Source organism: Dreissena polymorpha, chromosome 7 (assembly GCF_020536995.1).
Source record: "Dreissena polymorpha isolate Duluth1 chromosome 7, UMN_Dpol_1.0, whole genome shotgun sequence".
NCBI lineage: Eukaryota > Metazoa > Mollusca > Bivalvia > Myida > Dreissenidae > Dreissena > Dreissena polymorpha.
This window is the reverse complement of record NC_068361.1, coordinates 12,019,331-12,041,313: the sequence shown is the minus strand read 5'-3', so window position 1 is coordinate 12,041,313 and position 21,983 is coordinate 12,019,331. Positions and strand designations below refer to the sequence as shown.

At 35.2% G+C, this 21,983-nt stretch overlaps 1 protein-coding gene across 1 annotated transcript; it reads left to right on the top strand.

The window, feature by feature from the left end:
* On the top strand, positions 1 to 21,587 carry LOC127838068 (deleted in malignant brain tumors 1 protein-like). Its single transcript, XM_052365632.1, has 26 exons — positions 1 to 68; positions 3,807 to 3,873; positions 5,008 to 5,143; positions 6,185 to 6,345; positions 7,068 to 7,224; positions 8,026 to 8,195; positions 8,848 to 8,998; positions 9,702 to 9,859; positions 10,141 to 10,291; positions 10,960 to 11,126; positions 11,908 to 12,064; positions 12,201 to 12,373; positions 12,814 to 12,958; positions 13,802 to 13,986; positions 14,360 to 14,504; positions 14,995 to 15,167; positions 15,615 to 15,759; positions 16,088 to 16,239; positions 16,657 to 16,826; positions 17,184 to 17,328; positions 17,563 to 17,765; positions 18,040 to 18,132; positions 18,807 to 18,990; positions 19,380 to 19,509; positions 20,028 to 20,114; positions 21,356 to 21,587. The coding sequence occupies exons 1-26, from the start codon at positions 63 to 65 to the stop codon at positions 21,459 to 21,461; spliced, it is 3,717 nt and encodes a 1,238-aa protein (XP_052221592.1). The 5' UTR covers positions 1 to 62; the 3' UTR covers positions 21,462 to 21,587.
* Positions 21,588 to 21,983: the final 396 nt, after the last annotated feature.

The window sequence follows — 21,983 nt, the reverse complement described above, 5'->3', positions numbered from 1 at the left end:
AAAAGTATATCATGACATGAATTGCAAAAACACCGTAACGTTTTAGAAAGAAAGAGAGAAGCATGATGGTATGTTTAATTTTATTTGTCCCTCTTTTGATAGTTTGAATTATTTATTTTTAATATGTCAGAAAACAGGAACAACGAGCAGTGGGCAGCGCCGATTTCGAACATAGATATAGATCCATTCCATTTAAGGGTGATACATAGGGGAAAATACAAGGTTAATTTCTGACACTATGCACAATATTGAAGAAAATGAAATCTCGGGTTTATGTGTTCGATTCGTTGTCGTGGTTCTTTAGACAAAATACATGATCTTTTTTTTTTAATTTCGGTCCAGATATTAAACGTTGGTTTCGCATTTTATATATATTTTAAATCAGCAGTTTCCCAGGGTGGTTACTTATCTCACTTTTTCCCTATGGAAAGGGGATGCAGACAAGGAGATCCCCTCTCATTTTATATTTGCATCCTCTGGTCTGAAGTTTTGTCGCTTGTTTTGAGAATATAGAATATAAATAATATAAAAGGTATAACCATTAATGGAACTGACCATAAATTGTCCCAGTTTTCGGACGATACAACAACTTTATTAGACGGTACTGAACACTCCTTAATTGAAACTCTTACTGGTATACGGGATTCTGCAAATATTTCATCTCTTAATCAAATTAATGTAAATTTTGACAAAACAAATGTTGCATGGATTGGACAAAAAAACAATATAGTTGTTATACCATAAAATCAAAATGGAATCTCAATTAGTTGCAACAGAACTGTAAAATGTTAGAAATAAATTTCCGTGTTAACCTGCCAAAAAAGTTTAAAATCAAACTTTCGGTCCAATGTCAAAATGGAAAATATTCTAAAATACTGGAAAAGAAGATTTTTAACACCAATTGAAGAGATTGTACTTGTGAAAACAATTATTGTTTGATTATTCAATCACTTGTTCATATTACTGCCTAACCCACCTGATACCATTTTAAATTCAATAAAATCTTCTATACTGAGCTTTATTTGGGACGGGCATAGTAACATAAAGTTTTCACCAATAGTAAGGGAGTACAGTGAAGGAGGTTTAACAATGATCAATTTTGATGCATTTATTCAAGCCTTTAGACTTGCATGATTGCCAAAAAGTCAGTCCTTTAGGGGAAATTGGATAGACAGAAAAAAACACTATTTTTTATGATATGAACTCTTTTATTGCGGTTATCATTATTCTTTAACTATATCTATCAGAATTTCTAACCCTTTTTGGGTAGATCTTTTAAAAAGCTCCTCACTTTATTGTGGTAAATTAGAACTTAACACAGAAGATTTCTTGTATTATCCACTTTTATATATTTATAGGAAATATATGTTTTTTTCTTTAAGTCCTGTTTTGAAGCTGGAATTCATTGTAGTGGTGGCATATTCAAAATTAGAACCTTTATCTCTCTTAATGAATTAAATAGAATTTATAATTTGAACATTCATTGCATTCATTTTACAGGGGTGACAAGGGCAATTGATTAATTTGTGAAAAACATATTGTATATCTTGACCTTCCCAGCCAATTATCAAACTCTTTTGCCCGCATTATTTCAACGTGTACTGACAAATAATCCGGTGCAAAAAGACTATACACCATTCTAAATACAAATAATGAACAACCATCAGTTTAAGCAAAATGGTGTACAAAACTCATTACCATAATTAATGAAAAAGTATGGCATTGCTTATTTGAGCTATCCTTTTTTATACCCAATGATGTAAAGGTTCAGTGATTCCAAAATTGGTCAATTCACATGATATATGACAAAAATTGAAAATTACTGATGACCCATTATGTTCATTTAGCAAACAAAGTGGGGAAAATGTAGAAATGTATTCTGCGAATGTCATTTATCTAATGCAATTATTGATGAAATGTTACCGGTATGTAACGTAATGTACATATACTATATATAATAATAAGAATTTATCTCATTGTACATTATGGTGTTGTTATTGTCGTGTTATTGTTGTATAAACAAACTAATTTAGGAAATAGAACCTTGAAATTTGAAAATTGATTATGTAGATGTGTAATGTAATGGGTTATAATGAATATATTACTTTTATGAGTTTATTTTATGAAAAGTGAAAATTGATTATGTAGATGTGTAATGTAATGGGTTATAATGAATTTATTACTTTTATGGGTTTATTTTATGAAAAGTGAAAATTGATTATGTAGATGTGTAATGTAATGGGTTATAATGAATATATTACTTTTATGGGTTTATTTTATGAAAAGTCAATAGAAATATTTCAGCGAAATGTAACTAACAGAAAACATAAGAATCGTGACTCGCAAAATGCATATAAACAATTAGTAAACATAAGAATCGTGACTCGCAAAATGCATATAAACAATTAGTAAATACATTAAGCGGGGAGGACCGACATTCCGATACGTGTTCCAGGTGTGAATACAAATTGGCTTGTCAAATTAAATAGGGGCCCGCGAGTACAGGCGGTGTAAGATCTGCAGGGATCATACATCATCTGTCTAGATACGCCCGGATACACCCATTTGCTGTCCATTACTTGTTGACAGGGGTGGGTCACGAATTAAGCGAATACACAACGGGATCGGTATAAATAACCCTCAAAATAGGCAGACGAGACCTCGCTTTCTCTTAGGAATTATTCATGTTATGTTATTTACCTTGACTTTGAAATTATTCGTTTTGACTATAGTACAATTTTGGTGTTAGGGAATAGAGTAAATAAAAGAAATATTTTAGACATCAGAGACTTGTTTTATTTTAATAAGTACATTCGATTACGTGACACACACAACGGGATCGGTATAAATAACCCTCAAAATAGGCAGACGAGACCTCGCTTTCTCTTAGGAATTATTCATGTTATGTTATTTACCTTGACTTTGAAATTATTCGTTTTGACTATAGTACAATTTTGGTGTTAGGGAATAGAGTAAATAAAAGAAATATTTTAGACATCAGAGACTTGTTTTATTTTACTAAGTACATTCGATTACATGACAGGTACAACATTTCCTTTCATAAATATGACACTCTTTCTTCTTGGATATTCAATTATGTCTACTTGAGCCATAAATAATGCCATTTTGTTTATTAAGTCATACTTGTACAAGTGTAAAATGAATGAATGCATTCCAAGCATAACAGGATCAAAGATATACACTTAGTATGAATATAATAAATTGAGAAAAAATCTCAATTTAAAAAAATAAGTTAGATTCCGTTGACAGTGAATTTGAAATGTTTAATGCTATTGTCTCACAAACTGATAATTCAAATTTAATGATTGTTGTAGTGTTAAGAACTCTTTACAAATACCATTTTAAGCGTACTGTTACGCAAATAAAATGTAGGACCTATTAGTTTTATACTCTTACTATATACACCTATTATTGCTTCCCTATGCTTTTGGCATCTGTTATTACAATGCACACATTCTGTGTTGTCTTTTCACATTGGAAGAAGTTATTTACCTTTTATGTACTTTGTATAGATGTTTTTCAACACACAAATGCATATAATTGTAAAGTTTACAAGACACTTCACTAACATATATTCTTTGTCTGTTGTTGAGTACTACTAAATATATAACTTTAAATATGCGTCGGTTGCATTACATGCTTGTCTGTTTTTGTTTCCGATTGCAAATCATTATTGTTAAAATTCATATTGTACGTGTACTTTCGAAATAAAATGTGTTGAAAAAAAATCCATTCTAATAAGTCAACACATTTTTTTCTAATATGTAATTCATTACGCATTACAGATATACCTTCTTGTACTATTCTGCATCTTCGGAGTGCTAACACCTGCAGGGTGTGATAGAAGTTCAGGTATGTTCAATTCAAATGTCGGTTATATATGTAAGCACAATTTAGGAACATTTTATGCTTAATCAGGGCGCATGCGAATACTGGAGCTGTCTTTGTTTAAGTTAGGTTAGTTGGAACTAACTAACAAAATTGCGTCGTTTTGATGATTTTCGCTAAGGAGTAGCTTGTATTTCCACCCGGTTAGCCACTAAATATTTATATAACTTAAAAAGGAATACTCTCTTTTGGTTCTACAATATCAGAGAATATTTATTTTAATCGTGAGTTATGTCATGTTTTACTGTAAACATGCATACATGCTGTTAATTAAAACAGCAAATGATTACCATAAATCCAAAATCTCAATGATAACTTTTAAATAACACATGTTTGACGATTTTCCTTCAATAACCTTTTTTATTCCGACGTCTATAATCTTAAAACGGAAAATCCGAGGGAAGCAAAAATACCGTTTAGACAAGAGGGCGTATTTATTAAAATGAAATAAAAATATAAATTGGCTTACCGTTTGAAACTACACGCTACTCCTTGACAAAAATCACAACAAAGTCGCCATGTTGTCAGTTCGAACTCACGTCTCATGTCCCAATCTCGGTAAATACTACACGTATTTGTATTACGTGAAATGTCCCAGTCCCATCGCTATGACGCAGTAAACAACTCAAAATGCACTTATCGTTTCTAAACGACATCACACTGACAAATATACGGTAAAACCTCTTTAAATTCGGACTTATTATACCGATTCGGTGATTGTTAATCGTATTGGTACCAATCACACTATAGTGATGTATCTGCAAGTAATCTGGACTTGAGCACAACATTTTCAAAACAAGCGAAGGCAACTTGTGTACTCAATTGTAAGTATAAAGTACTCGCACCAAACAATGTACGTATAAATATATTTCAATGTTCTTATAAAACAAAGGAATTTACTGTTCATTTCAATGTACTTATAAAACAAACAAATTAAATGTTCAGTGAAGTAAACCGTATTTTTTTTAATTAAAGAACTGATTCAATATCATCATTAATTTATTTATTTTCTGTGAACAGAGACTAATATCTTTCGCGTTGTTATTTTTAAATATGGCTTCACAATAAATACCGTGGAAAGTATTTATTTATTTCCAGTTTATTTAACCGGTGGCGCCTATCCATACGAAGGAACGGTGCACGTATTTCACAATGGCACCTATGGGACAATATGTGATGACGAATTCGATACGAACGAGGCGAATGTAATATGTCGCATGTTGGGATACCAGAGGTACCGTTTTAATGTAGCACAATGGGATGGGGCAGTTTATCACCGTTCAATTATGGTACACATCATGCAATAAAAATTTGAATGTGTATCACGATTGATTGGTATAAATACATAATAGTCTTTGCGTATTCAGTTATCACTCTATTAGTTGAGAAGGGCGACGTTAGCGTAGCAAATGGAGTTGTTTCTAAGCCAATAAGATTTAACTTAATATTTATAACTCATTCATGCATGATTTAATTCTTATAGATTACATATAAAAATGTAGTACAGCTTCTAATATAGCAGTGTTCAAAACAGAAAATATACAGTCAGAAACAGGTAGCAATCCGGCCTGTTACTTAAATAAATGTAGGTTATATTGTAAACAATAAAGAAATATTACGAATAGTACTATATAACATAAACCCATATATTCTGACACGGCACGTTAACTGGAAATTAGGAAATCAAATGAAATCATCATCATCATCATTATCAATCCCTTGACCGATTCGGCCGTTGGGGAGAAATGAAGGACGACGATTTAAAAATTCTCCTCCAGTCAGGTCTGTTGTGTGCTGCCGAGAGTAATTCATTCATGGGAATGCCATTCTTTTCAAGTTGATAAACGTACTCATTGTCGCACTCGACGCATCGCTCGTGTCTGTAAATCCATCGCAAACAAATATTCGCACACTAATCAGACTGGTATTTTGTGTGTTGTATCCGCTTTTAAAGCACTGAAACTGCGCCCCTTGAGGTATGGCAGAGCACTGTGCTGTCTTTTGAAAACCTATTCACATTCACGGTTTTGCCTGATGGAAGAGCATGGTCAAGGATAGTCTCTTGTACGTGCACACACACGATGAACATCGCCTTGCCCCCAGTGTGTGGCACACGCGAAACATAGCTTGATAACTTTGGGAACGTTTGGCTCCATGCTATATAACAGTCATATAGATGTATGTTGGTTTATTTTTATATATACTAAACTCACTTTAAACGTATGGTTCCTTCATGTGTTTGCAATTATTTGTACTTGCTATCGTTTTTCAACAGTGGCGATGCATTCAGTCAAGCACGTTTCGGCGCAGGCACAGGGAATATATCCATGGACGATGTCCATTGCTCTGGTAGAGAAATCGACATAAGGTCATGTCCTTTTAATGGATGGGGCGTCAACAACTGTGGTCACGCTGAAGACGCTGGGGTGAGATGCTGTAAGTGAATGTTGACATGTTTGTACGGGAAAACGGATTGTTAAAGTGGAACTATAAACTATTGTTTTGTTTTTTAATATATTGAAACCTTAAAGAAGTCTTTGTTTGAATGTGAACAAACATAAATAAACATTAAAAACCATTACTATAGTAAGACGTGTTATGTATTTGCTTAATAATAAGAATAATAAATCCTAGAATGGGTATTTTACCATTGTCGACATGAATAACATACTTAATTTGCGAAGAAACGTGCAGTCTCTGAACAAAGTGAGAGAACTTGAATATTATCGTAGGTCTCGATGCGACCAGAGTTCCCAGTTTTTTAGCATCAACGCCTTTATGCACTTCGGGAGAAATAGACCTTAAGAAATTCGAGAAACGAACACAAACCAATTCGCTTTTATATTAATATAATTCATTACAATATATTCATTTACATTCATTTAAATAACATATTTATCAAGTAAAATACCGAGTGAAAGAAATATGGTACCAGGTCGCAGAACACGGGTATGCAAATAATGTAAATATAACTCATGTAACAGTTATAACTGATTTGCTTTGAACTCATGTCGAACACTGCTCGCTCATAATTTAAGTATAATTATATTTGGGAACGAGAACCATAGTCATCGCTTATTGCGTTTGTGATATAACATTTCAATAAAAGTTTCAACGCTGAGTGTCTTTTATAAAGTTAATTGTTTCTGATTGTATAGATACTACCCGTGTAAGATTGATCGGGGGCAGGGGAAATTACGAGGGAACAGTGGACGTTTTTGATTCCTCTCAACGCCTTTGGGGGACTATCTGTGACAAACACTTCACAGATTTCGATGCCACCGTCTTCTGTCGGATGGTGGGCTTTCAGTCCGGGTATATATGCTTTTCGATACTGCCTTCATTGTAATTTATCTGCTACTGTCAATGTCATAGGTGCCTCTACAGATGCAATATTTATGTATAATTACTTTTGACTTAAATGAAAATGATAATGCCTACTAAACAATACATTTTGCATGTGTAATAATAGCTTCCGTCTGAAATACAATAACTTCTTCATATACTTTACGTAAAAGCGCCTGTAGTATAACCTATAATATTTTTGTCTGTTCTAAAATTGCTAAACACGATAATGCAATTATTACTTTATTAAATATACTTTTGTATACCTGTAGTATAATGGCAACTGCCTATAATAAACTTGCATATTCTAACATGTCTAATGACTATACTCTACTTTATGTCTGAACACTTCCTACAACCTATAGTTTAAGTAATACAATCTTTATAAAAGGGTTGCTTCCGTTACTATATGTGCTACTTTTAATTTAGCATAGCTTCTACTTCCTACGATGAAACTGTAACTGCATATACTATCAGTGTAACAGTGTGTAATATTATTCATGCCGAGCCTATAGTTATATCGCTATTGACTGTACTAAACTTGCCTCATCATCAGCAGTCGCTTGCATCAATCTTTACTGTAGTTGCTTAGATCTATAATATACATGCTACCTCATTACTTCACTAACTGCTAAATATACCATATCTCTCTTACCATATTGACCACACTTGCTATAGTGACTTTATTATAAGTATTACTACCTACCATTCTTTCTATATATAGTATGCTAATAGTGATGTTGTCATGATACTATTATCGTTATGATACAGCATAGCAGTGACTGGGTCCAAGTATGGAGAACTCACCTACGGTGTAATCTGGACAGATAATCTCGGTTGCACCGGAAACGAAACCGATATAAAGCAATGCCGCAATGCGTCGTCAACTTGGAACCAAAGAACGTCGTGCAATCATTCTACCGATGCTGGTGTTATTTGTGGTACAAATCATTTTCAATCATCAAACCGTGAAAAACTGAAATTAATTACATCTATTACAATATTTCATGAAATAAAGTTAACCGATTAAATATCAGTGTTCCTTAAAGCAAAAGCCAAAATTTCAACGCTAGATGTAGTATGGTAACATAGATTTAACGTGTTACAATGTATTTCATGCGTATTTCCCTCGACGATATCCGAACATTTACGAGCGAACGCGAGATGATTTCGGGCAGCGTCGGAAACACGAAGTAGTTCTCATGAGCTGCCCGAAGCCAATCTCTTCGTTTTGAGTGTTATTACATTTAACAGCATTTCATTTATTGAACAATTAAGAGATGCTTAACATATTTTAATTTACTTAAGACGTTCATATTTACCGTACGGTATAAATTTGGGAACATTTTTAGATATTTAATATCCTAAACCCGTTTTAACGCAATACTCATTCATGCTATAATTAACGTGATGTATTATTGTATTACTTTTTTTCACGTAGATAGCTCATAGCTTTTTATATAGTTTCATATTTGACGTCATTATCACATACTCGTTTTAAATAGATTACGTAGTTTGATAATATAATTACATTTGTGACGTCATCCTCGCAGACATTTTCGTATAATAACAAATGTGACGTCAATCTCACAGACCACACCCCGTTGAGACTCGTGGGAGGTAATCTACCTTCCGAGGGTCGTGTCGAGGTGCAGCGCAACGGAGTTTGGGGTAGCATATGTTCAAAGGGGTTCACAAAGAACGACTCTGATGTCATTTGTCATATGCTGGGATTCAACAGTAGGTAAATAGCATAGTTTGACATATGCCTGGTTTCAACAACAGGTAAATGACATAAATTTATAATATGTTGGGTATCTACAATAAGTAAATGACATCAATTGACATATGCTGGGCCTGCCCAACAGGTAAATGATGTAATCTGTAATATGATCTTAAACAATAGGTCTATGCTGTCTTATTGTACGCGATAAGCTTTACCAAAACAAAAAATGTCCCCAAAGTGCATTGCGTCAAATGTGACATGTTTGGATTCAACAACATTCAAACGAGTTGTAACGCCACGTAAGCGATTTAAAAGGTGAAATACGTTTTTGAGAAAACATATTGTATACTTCTGTGAAAGTTATATTTTCTTAAATAGCTATGACAGTATTTTACTTTAATTCTTTTCATTCAATCATCATTTCCGAATTCACATATAATCACCTAATGTGATGAATGTTGCTGTATTTCAATCTTTTTGAATACAGAAAAGTCGCGAAGATTGGTGAAACATTAAAAAAAATATCAATACGTCTTTTGAATTGTTGTGTTGTTTTCAGCCAAGGCTCGTGGTTAAGCTTGTTTTTGCCAGGGAAAAAACTAAACTGATTTTTTTTAAAGTTAGTTTGATAATGTCAAGTAGTCAGTAGTTTCGCCTTAAATCGTCTCTTATTCATTGATGTCTTTTTCGGCTGTCCATTGTATACCTATGTTTGATATAGTGACTTGTCGATTAATCTGAACTTTGGTGGAGGATCCGGTCCTGTATGGCTTGGTGGCATCGGTTGCCATGGTCACGAATCTGACGTCAGTTTCTGTAGCAACGTGCAGTGGGATAATAATACGTGTAACCATGACAACGACGTCGCTATTTCATGCGGTAAGTTCCTGTTAAAAGACAACATCATGCTAATTAAATACACCAAGTTAAATGATTAAAACAAATATAATATAATAACGACTTTTAACCGTCCCTCGAAAATGTGGAAGTTCACCTTTGTATGTCATAATATTATGTTCATATGATTCGTATAAAAAATAGTATAGACCAGACTCTTTTTGTATATTCATCAAATAAGATTGTTTTTCTTTCATCAGTGGAGTATTGATATTTTTATTTATCATGCATTTTTTTAAATATCATTCATTTCAAACGTTCAGCCCAAACTGAAGTTCGTTTGACGGGAGGCAGTGGCCCCTGGGAGGGAACGGTAGAATTGAACGTGGAAGGGCAGTGGCGGACCATTTGTGACGCAAACTTCAGTGACACCAGTGCTGATGTCATCTGTAGAATGCTTGGTTACACTGGAAGGTAATACAGAAAGGCTAGTTACTATTTACTTACCATATCGTATTAATATTAAAGTCCGTTATCAAAATATGATGAAATTAGTTTTATTTTCTTTTACACTTCACAAGAAGTAGTAGTAGTAGTAGTAGTAGAAGTAGTAGCAGTAGTAGTAGTAGTAGTAGTAGTTGTTGTTGTAGTAGCAGTAGTAGTAGTAGTAGTAGTAGTAGTAGTAGTAGTAGTAGTAGTAGTAGTAGTAGTAGTAGTAGTAGTAGTAGTAGAAGTAGTTGTTGTAGTAGTACTAGTAGTAGTAGAGTAGTAGTAAAAGTAGTAGTAGTAGTAGTAGTAGTAGTAGTAGTAGTAGTAGTAGTAGTAGTAGTAGTAGTAGTAGTAGTAGTAAGCAGAAGTAATAGTAGTAGTAGTAGAAGTAGTAGTAGTAGTAGTAGTAGTAGTAGTAGTAGTAGTAGTAGTAGTAGTAGTAGTAGTAGTAGTAGTAGTAGTAGTAGTAATAGTAGTAGTAGTAGTAGTAGTAGTAGAAGTACTAGTAGTAGTAGTAGTAGTAGTAGTAGTAGTAGTAGTAGTAGTAGTAGTAGTAGTAGTAGTAGTAGTAGTAGTAGTAGAGGTAGTAGTAGTAGTAGTGTGTTCTTGTGTGATTTACATTTTGTTTTCATCACATGTTCATTTTTTCCTAGAAACGCACCACATCAGATTTTTTACAACGACTATTATGGTCACGTATCGTCACATACCACGTTCATAGACCGGATCACGTGCATCGGGGACGAAAGTGACGTCAGCCAGTGCGTGTCGGTGTTCCATAGCACGTGTCCGTCCTCTCAGACAGTCGGACTTAGATGCGGTGAGCTTGTCAAATAAAATTATCTTCATCCAGAAAGATCCTGAAAACATGATTCACCTAGAGACACGTCCTCTTCTCGTATGTCCACAACGGTCATGCGAACAGCTGTTCTTACTGTTAAAGCTAAATATTGTTCATTTTACATTTTCAAAGTATTTTTTAGATATAAAACGCTCTAACCAGGCAAATGATCCCATCACGATGAATATTGTCGCGTAAGACGTTTTGACCACGAGGTTACTGGCGGTAGTGTCGCTGCTGATGTCAATAGTGTTACAGAAGTTATGTTAGAGTGATGCTAATGTTTTTTATTTAATAGTCCATACAATGCAGGCTGTGTTATAACAATCGTGTTAAAGACAAAGAGGTAAACAAATTGAGTAAAACATTCGCAAACATATACAAAACAATAACCTCTTAAATTTGTCAACTCTCGACCAAATCTTAAATGTTCTTTGGTCACGTTGATATTTTTATGCCCACCACCATTATAGTTGGGGACATGTTTTTTCCCTGTCTGTCTGGTGGTCTATCTGTTGGTCTGTTTGTTGGTTTGTTTGCGCCAACTTTAACATTTGCAATAACTTTTGCTATAATGAAGATAGCAACTTCATATTTGGCATGCATGTGTTTCTCATGGAGCTGCACATTTTGAGTGGTAAAAGGTCAAGGTCATCCTTCAAGGTCAAAGCGGCGCAGAATGGGACATAGTGTTTCTTACAAACACATTTCTTGTAGGTAATTGAAATCATTATGTCTATACAACGTACATTTGTTTTAGAGGGCGTGCAGGTGCGCCTAGTTGGCGGAGCTCACAGCACGGAGGGCCGTGTCGAGGTGCTGCACGATGGCCAATGGGGGACGGTGTGTGACGCTGGCTGGGACGATACGGACGCCACTGTGATCTGTCGAATGCTCACCCAGTACCCGTTTGAAAGGTCAGTACCTTGATATGGGTAAATATGTCGTGTGCTCAACCAGTTCTCTTTTGAAAGGTCAGCACTAAGGTATGGGGCAATATGTCGTATGCTTAACCAGATTAGTTACTTAGCGCGTTCATAACTTAATCTTCAGTGACGTCGTCGGTAAAGCCGTCATGGCATCGTATTTCGGTCGCGGAGAGGGCCCTGTCGCGATGTCTGACGTTAGATGTTCCCACAACGTCAGTGACGTCAGAGATTGTGCAGTTGACTGGAACGGTGGCGTCAACTGCGATCACTCTCGTGACGCCGGCGTTATTTGTGATTGTAAGAAGTAGTAGTTTGCATTCAAACTTTACCTACTGCACTTTTTTTATATTTCAATGTGTTTTTAATCATGGCTGTTTTAAGTGTATGCGTATTTAAATGAGAGGCTTTCTTATCAAACCATACGAATTAATAAATCCTTTGTTGTTGGTTTAAAATGTATTCTGTATTTGCTGCGGATTATCTTTTTACCAACACATTTCACTGCATGCATCCAAATTCGGAATTTCTATGCACATATGGGAAAATTATATCTAATAAAATTATATATGTGATTGGAAAGTGTGCAATTCAAATTTAACCGACAACGCAATGTTATAATGAATTATAAAGCGTTTTTTTATCGCTTTGTGTATAAACCATCTCAATAACAACCTATATTTTCTGACTATTTCAATGCTGTCACAAACGTTTTACAATAAACAACTTTTCTTCTGTAGTTAATAGTGCTAAAATTTTGATTGGTGGATCAAGTACCAGTGAAGGCACTATCGAGTTTAAGCAGGGTTTGGGTCGCTACACATATTGTGATGACGATTTCGACAACAATGACGGTGGTGCAATTTGTCGAGAACTTGGTTTCTGGTAGGTGTAGGCTACATTTCACTATTAATCAGATGTACAACCGATTTGCAAATAGTCAGGAGTAATAACCACAATCATAAATGCAATACATTAATGACTTTTTTATTAAATGAACAATTTACTGAAGACAATGCTAGTCTCTGTAGACTGTATTTTAGTAAAATGCAAAAACAAAATCGTTGGTATTTTGACGCATGTGTATTTATTATTGCTTTATTGTTATTTTGACGATACTCGATAGGTTAAGTGGTAAATAAACTGTTCTGTATTTTTGTAAGCTTTTTATTGCAAACTCAATACGTATTATAACACTTTGTTTAACAATTTTGAAGAATGAGATGATTGTTGATTATTTACTAAAATCGAGTCAGCGACCATCAAAATTGTTTCAATTTCACGTGTGATCATGATTTAATCTTACAACTTCACACGAACACCTCTACTGATCTAAGTTCTTTAAACGCCATTTTAGATTCAATGAATTAACTGATGCCTTGTGTAATGTTGCTCCAACGTTATAATGTTTTTGTTGTGTTGTAGTATAGTTAATCTCAAATTAAAGTTATTACGTACTTGTCAAGGTCGTTTTACTGGCGCTCGAGCAATAATGGAATACATGAATTTTCATGTCGATCACGGTATTATTGTTTTCGGTTTAATCGGATTTAAAAACGGTTTTCAGTTTCATGATGAATGAACATATACGTCATACAAAACAACAAATTGGAAATCTTTTTTTTTCATTTAACTCATGCAGTTAACCTGGTACGGGGTTTGTATACTCTATACCAGATTTGGTATTATCGTTGCATTAGATTTGACCTATTAATGTTTTGCACTCAGGAATCCAGCGCCTGTCGTTTACAACAGCAGCCATTTTGGCGTCGGTGCTTCCCCCTACAAAATCAGACCCGATTGCACCGGAAGTGAGGGCAACATAGAAATGTGTCGTCTGAAGACGCGATTTCATACGGAAACATGCGGCGTATATCACACAGCGGGAGTGGATTGTAACCCAACAGATATCAGTAAGCTCAATCGTGATACATCGGCTGTCTCGGATTCCTCCGTAAGATATGGAATAAATCGTCTGCTGAACCAGAGTGCAGTAAGCTTTGTGTCTTTTACTCTGGATCAGATGACGATTTATTGCATTCTATGATTCGGGATATACTAGTAGTCGATGTATTACGATTGTGTTTTTTATGCTTGTTACCTCCCTTTCTTTTTTTTTTAAATATTATAACGCAGGAGATCACTGTACATTCTTTTACGTTTGTGTTAGTCGCTTTATAATTACTCCCATAGTACATTGTGAAATTTTTAACTATCTCCTGTATTATACGTTATATAAAAGTATTAAAATACAAAATGTTTTAAGTTATGACGTGATTTGCTTAGGGTTGTCTGGCGTCCGGCTTGTTGATGGACCGGGCCCGTGGAACGGTCGACTAGAGCTACGGTCCAACGGTGGGTGGGGAAGTGTCTGCTACGATAGCTGGGAACCGGCTTATGCAAATGTCGTTTGCCAGACTCTTCGTTATTCGTAAGTTTTTGTTGTTGTTTTTTTTAATTAACCAGTTTACAATAAAAAGGTTGCGTTAATGATGTTCCCACCGCAAAGCTTTTCGAGTTTGATTTGCAATGTATGAGAGTACTGATCAAACTCCAATACACTCGAACGCATTTAAACTCCATGGTATGTTTTTCCAATTACAATCTATTCTTTCAGCTGAGTTAACAAATTGTTTAATAACTAAGCAGGAATAAATATGACATAAAAGGAGGTTTATTCCCAGCATCATTTAATATAAAATGAAAACAGTAGAGGATTTAGGCACTTTATCAAGCATCAATTTCCTAAGTATTATTACTAAAAGAACTGTGACAATGTGCGCATAGACGCGTTTCAAATAAATCTGGCCATTCTCATTAAGATAAACATGTTTATATATGCGTTGGAAACGTTTTGGAGCGCATACGCACATTCTTGCCGCATTTATTTCTTAAGGCGTTCTAGACATTTACCCGTTTAGAGCAGACAACGCCAACGTGACGAGCTACCCGATACCACATGGTCTGACGTCGATGTTCGCGGGTTCACTCATGTGTAACGACACTGTCCGGAATCTGGGTCAGTGCCTGATGGACTACGATATCTCCAACTGCAGCAAGACGCGCGCGCATGCGGTGGGCATCGATTGTTCCGGTATGCGCGCGCATTTTACAATAGTCCTTCCGGTTTTTGTTGGGGAGATTAAGAGCGATATGGGAGTAAAATTATTTCTATCGAGTCACGTGTCGCTTATAAAATGTGTTTAATGTGAATCAGTTTTATTTATAATAAGTATCAATTGCATAAATAAATTGACTAATACTTAAATAGTCCTTCTTCGCATTTGAGCACTACTGCAATAAAATGAATTTTTTGATAACACAGTTTACAATGTCATTATATATGTATCAATTACTATGAAAAGTTAAATTTTTGACCAGTATCATAGTTCTTTGGCCGGAAAACTTTCAAAAGCGCACCGAGTAATGACTTTCGAAACTTAAGTCCTAATCCATAGCCAAATGCATCGCATAAATATCTCAATATATGTGCTGTCGTTTATTCTCGGATTTTTTTAATTATTTTATACTCATAACCTAGGTGATTTTTCGGTGTCCCTAAGTTATCCCGGAAACTTAAGTGGACAAGTCTTCATCCATACCGGCAATGGCAAGAAGTGGTCCGTATGTGCCAACGGTTTAACCACGAATGCGGCTGCCGCGTTGTGCTCCATGGCGGGTTTCCGGTGAGTTCGGACATGTTAATATGTCCTAATCATGTTAATAAGAATTTGAAATTATACCCGTTACCTCTCAATCATTGAGCAACTCAAACAAAATTCATCGTTGAATAATGTATGTCATTCAGTTAAGAACAATATCGATTAATTAAATACTGTAAAATCATTAATATTAATGGGCATAAAAATTTATGGTTTGGGTATTTGTTGTATGTTTTTCATTATTACTCGAAAAACAATGTGCTTTATGATTCTTCGTGCCTTATCGTCTATCTTATTCTCTATTCCATTAAAGACACAAAATATACATACTAAGGCACTCGTTCTATTGCAGACACACACGGCCGAACATCAGCACCGTCATGTCGCAAGTTCCGGTGCTCTTCAGCGACATCGCCTGCGACGGCTGGGAGAGCCACGTGCTTCAGTGCTCCACGATCAACGGCTCCACCGGATGCGACGATAAGGCCGCTGTCGACTGCTTTAGTACGAACTTTAACCGGCTTTAAAATAACAAATTGTTGTATTTTGAAACGTTTGGCGAATGCGCGATATCTTGAAATGTTGATGACATAAACAAACCAAAACGCAAAGGAAACGTGGGTATACTCTTTCAGAGCCACGAACTTATCTCGCAATTAAATTTTCATCTTTTCGCGCTTTCACCAAATATTATTTCCGTTCTCGTCATCGTGTTTAAACTGAATCATGTTAGCTGTTTTTGGCATATTTCTTTCGTGATATCATTTTTTTGTCTTTCGTTTTGGTGACAATTTCGTAATCTTTAATTGTTTAACCGATTTAATGATTCAGATAATTTTCAAGAAGTGCACTTTGATATGTGTTGCGTGTAATTTGATGCGGTTTATCTTGTCCAGCTGACCTTCCAGTTTATAATTTTAGACGGCTGCGTTCACTATTTTGAGGGAACATCCGGTACGCTCACCTCTCCAAGATATCCCGGTTATCAGGGCAATTCGGACTGTTTGTACGTCATTAGGAACGCGGCGGGACAACCGACAAAACTCGACTTCACTGATCTTGACCTTGCCGGTGACGGCGATTTTGTTGAGGTTATACGGAAATTAATTTGTATTATTTCGATGTTCAAATGTGGGGCGGTATGTTAAGCATTAGAACAAAATGCAATAATGGCTTTAAATATAATCAACGAAAAGCGGAATATGCATTTCAGAATGCAGTCGTGGTAATTATTGGCGTTATATGCAGAAATATTTTGCTAGGTAAACTTTCATTTATTTGCATTATACAATTTCAAAGATTAGTTTTGTCTATGAAAATACGGAAAAAAAATCTGCCAACTCGTAGTGCTGCCTGAAGTTAATGCATCATCACTTACGGCCGATTGATACTGGAATTATTCATGCGCCATTGTGTGCATACTAATAACAAGTCTGCATGTATTCAAGGTGACGGACGGTATCGGGGGCCGTCAGCTCGGTTACTATGAAGATTCTGCCAAGCCCCCTTACCTCGTTAGCGACAAGCCCATATATATTCGACTCCATTCCAACGCCAATGGTCAAGCACGAGGTTTCAGTGCGACCTACTCACGTAAGTTCGCTCTTTAACGACACGAGAAACTTCAGATTGTTAGTTACGCGCGTGGTTTAATATTTGTCATTTGGATTACCGCAACATGTCTTTTTGACAATAAATAAGTAAATTGGGTTATTGCATTTGCGAAAATGACATAACTATCTACACATGTATGTAAATAAATAAACACGAGTCTTTACCATGTAAAGTGCATTGTAAAATTTAAGTATTTTCCTTCGCGAATTCCAGCCTTAAAGATAGAAGACACCGTAAATCTTGGCTGCGGACATTCCAGTTGGAATGTAGCCGTAAACACAACCATGTTGAGACTTTTGTATCCCGACACCGGCGTGTCCCAGATCAAACTCACCGACCAGTACTGTACGGGGAGGATCATGGGGGATTTAGTGGTGTTTAACCAACGCTACACCGAATGTTCATCGACTTCAAAAGTTGGTTTGTCTACCGGCTAAATCTGGTTATTTTTTTACTTTTTGGAAATGTATGTTTTTATTGTGGATTTTTTTTGTTTAATTATTGGCTTTAGATGCATTTCGTATTGATTCTTTGAAATAAGAAGCGATGCAAATTCTGTTCTATTTTTTAATCTGACATTTTATTTTACGGAAACGTAACTTAACGTACAACATATCAATGCGTGATCTCTTCATTTGTTACGTCGTTATAGAATGATAATATCATATTTGATCCATTGTTCTTGCACAGACAAATGCTGACAACGTTGTGTATAATAACCAACTTGTGTATCCCGAATCGAACACCCCGTTTCCGATCATTCTGCACGGTTACCGATGGAAGGTGAATAGACTGCTCCTTGTTGATATGATAATTAGGATGCAGAACCAACGGAGTTTTCATGAGTTAACACACGGGCAGGACAGAATGAAAATACACCGTTAAGAACTTTTTTTTTTCTCAAATATCTTAAGGTATTGAATTACATTTGAAAAAAATATTAATGCATTAAAGACACCACTTACCGGTGTGTTTACATCCATTTACCTTTAATTGGGAACCCCACAAAGTCACGTGATCCTGCATCCTGATAATATAATTGTATAAGGCATACACTTCATATAAGCGTTGATGGTTTGATTGACCAGTGATTTAACTGAAGCAAATTTAGTTAAAAAATACATGTTCTCACCTGTTCAATTAACATGTTGACACAGTTTCGTATATATTTATCGATGCATTGAATAAAACAACATGTGTTTTACATATACACTGCTGATTTAAATGTTAGAGGTGACATAACAAGCAATTAAATAAATATTGACATAATACGTTGTTTACATGTTTAATAAACATGTGATAACTTGTGAACGAGTTGCTTCCTCCATACCCATTACAAGTCTATGAAATCAAAACAAATCTAATACGAGCGTTTTTAAAGTATTGTTTAGATTTTCGTTTGACTTTAATTATTCATTTTATACCACATTCTTGTAAATAAGTCAGTATTTTTTCAGGTTGAAGTAGAATGCGATGTTTCGCGGACGGATACTCTGTCCTCCAATTTCCATCCCAACCAATCAGTGATCAGCCAGGCCCCCCACGTTACCGGAAGTGCGCATTACCAGTCAGAGGTCAAGTTCTTCACCGATAGTACCTTCTATAAGGAGATAACTGGCAATCCAGTGGTTTTAAAAACAGGTTGGTCTTTATATAGACGTTTTGAATGTTTGGAAATCACGACATGTAATAGACTTTCCTATCAACATATCATGCAAGATGGTCAATTTTATTGTATCGTTTCTTCATCAGGTGTATTAAGATAATTTTGTAATCAACAAGTTTTCCCTCACGACCTTAATTGGAATAAATAAATAGATAAATCACGAACTTCTAGATAGTGTCGGTGTCTTTCTTTTTTAACCAACAATTTTCCCTTTACGGTTTCAATAAAAATATATATGTACATAAAAAGATAAATCTCGAACTTCTAGATATTTATTTTTTCGTTTTGTAAATGAACAAGTTTTTAAAGGTAAATAAATTGATGAATGACGAACTTCTAGTTAATTTCGATGCCTTTTCTTCAGGAGAAGACGTGTTTGTGCTTGTACGGATGAACTCGGATGATATCCACGTGAAAATGAGGATTGACACGTGCTACGCCAAGCCAGATCCGAACGCTGGAGCCGACCTCGCATACATGCTGATTAACAATGGGTTAGTTCTTCAGCATAAGCGTGCTGTATGCAATTTCTATTAATGCTGCTTCTTTTACCATGAAAAGTTTCGTTATATATGAAGTGAACAAGAAGTTGTTAAATCTTTTTGGTAAATCGGATCGACATCTCACTAAAACATTTGACCTAGTATGCAAATAAAGTATTTGTATTACAAAATGCATAATGTCATGCAAACAAACACTGCCAGCCGTAGTGCAAGGACAAACAATAAAACAATAAGATGATAATGTCAGCTTGTATATTTTTGTTGTCTTATCTATGGAGCATTTTTATGATTTACCCGACATTAACAAACGGTATCGTTCAAGAAAAAACAAACAAATATTGTTTAGGATTCAATATACTATCACATTTAAGCTTTCGCATGTTTTTAAGCTTCTGTGAAGATTAGGTATGTCAAATACTCACAAAGTGCCTAAGCATATCGAAATTATTATTATGATGCGACCATAAAATCTATGCAATTGAAAGTTGTTCAGTTCTATTGCTCAACAGGTGTGTCGTGGACCCATATACGCAGATCCTCTCTCAGGGAACCCACGAGACCAAGTTCGTTTTCAACGCTTTCGAATTTCCACAGGCGTAAGTACATGCCAAGTTATTTTGTTGGATCACATATGTGTCATATTGTTCAGCAAGGTTTCGAATTGCTTAACTATTTTCATTTTCAAGCATATGTTTATCATTATAATATTGACGTAAGATCAGTAATTGGATACGTAATTGTTTTAAACAAAAACACAAACAATATGACATTCTCGTGACATAGATGGAAAAGCAGCACTTCACGAAAAGGGCCGTGCTCTGTGAAAAAGGAGTTCAATGCATGTGCGAAAAGGGTCGTCCCAGTTTAGCCTCTGCAGTTTGCACAGGCTAATCAGGGACGAACTTTCCGCTTTCATGATATGCTTCGTTTCAAGAAAGTATATTCTTAGCACAAGTCAAGTTTAGGCGAAAAGTGTCGTCCTTGATTAGCCTGTGCGGACTACATGCATTAAAACCCCTTTTCACAAAACGCTGCTCATTTACTTACCGCTTTATGATATTATATTGAAAATAAGTGGGACATTAATTCCTGATATTTTCTCAGCGGCGAGTACTTTAGTTTAATTTAAATTTGTTTTTGTTTCTATGTTGATATTAATTTATTTTATATGAAAAGAAGTAAAGATACCTTTAAGTAAATGCCATTAGTACCGTTAAGTATTACAGATTCTATTTTCTGGTAAATATTTAGGAATTAGCTGGAAAACTTAACACATAACCTCTTAAGTTCATACGACGTGATGTCTTCCTTAGCAGTATAATACATTTTGACAAGGTGACTATCAGATAATGTCTCGATGGTACAGATAAAAGCCATGAGATATTCAGATGGTAATCATTTTAAAATCAATGGTGTTTTAAATCCAATTCTTGGTTTAGCGTTCATACGAAAGCACTTGTATTTTTTAAGGTCGAATAACATTTTTCAATGAGTAGACAGTTTGGTATTCAAAAAAGAAAACAACAATTTTTACCTAAAAGTTTACGTTTTCAGAATACGCTCATCGTCTGGGAAAGTTTCACAGTTTTAGGAGCATATTTAACTGTGTGTGTTACGTTTATCACGAATTATGTTTAACGCAGAAGGCCACGCGATAAAAATTTGATCTCTTTGATTGATGTTCGCAAAGGCTGAGGAGGATTCAAGTAAAACTTTTTGTGTTCGATCAGAAGGATTCTCAAAAAGATAATTTTCCATTGTGCCTTCTAAAAATGAACCGTACATTGTATATGAGACTATGAATATAAATACTTGGTATCTTACCTCTCCGTTCCAGACATGACTCCGTGTACATTTACTGTACGACGACCTTCTGCCAGACGAACGATGCAAGCAGACGATGTACGCAGACGTGTGTAGGGACGCCCTCTATCGTTGGATGATATAGAGATTTTTGAATTAGCGTCTTTAGTTTTTTATGTTGTATCATACCTCGATAACTCAGGTGTTTCTTTTTGCGTTTACTGGACATGTAAATATGTATTATATAATAAAGATATGGCAAGGAAGTGTTTTTTTATCAGGATTATTTTTCGAAAAGAGAAGCTCTGTGTGTAAAATCCACTATTCAATAATACAATTTTATTTTGTTTTGTAAGCTGTGTGTTTAATGTTTTTATAGAAATAAATAAAATAGCAGTTACAATGGTGGCGGTTACAACATCGTTTGTATACCCCATTTTCGATGTACGATCAAATTACATAACACATACTCAGTTATGTGTCTGATTTTCACAGACAGGAGTCTGAAATATGCTGATACTTAAATGATTATATGACCGCTGTATTTTTGCTAAAACATTCTATGCTTAATTAACGCCCGGTCGCCCTTTAGTATTTGATGCTAAGACATGTCTAAAGATATGTTTCATATAAATAACTATCGATGCAATTTTATATAACAT

What these genes read in the sequence shown, in the direction of transcription:
- LOC127838068 (XM_052365632.1), top strand. An exon ending in GTGACGGCGATTTTGTTGAG is followed by an intron (nt 16,827 to 17,183) that starts GTTATACGGAAA and finishes CATGTATTCAAG; the next exon opens with GTGACGGACGGTATCGGGGG. An exon ending in TTTCAGTGCGACCTACTCAC is followed by an intron (nt 17,329 to 17,562) that starts GTAAGTTCGCTC and finishes CGCGAATTCCAG; the next exon opens with CCTTAAAGATAGAAGACACC.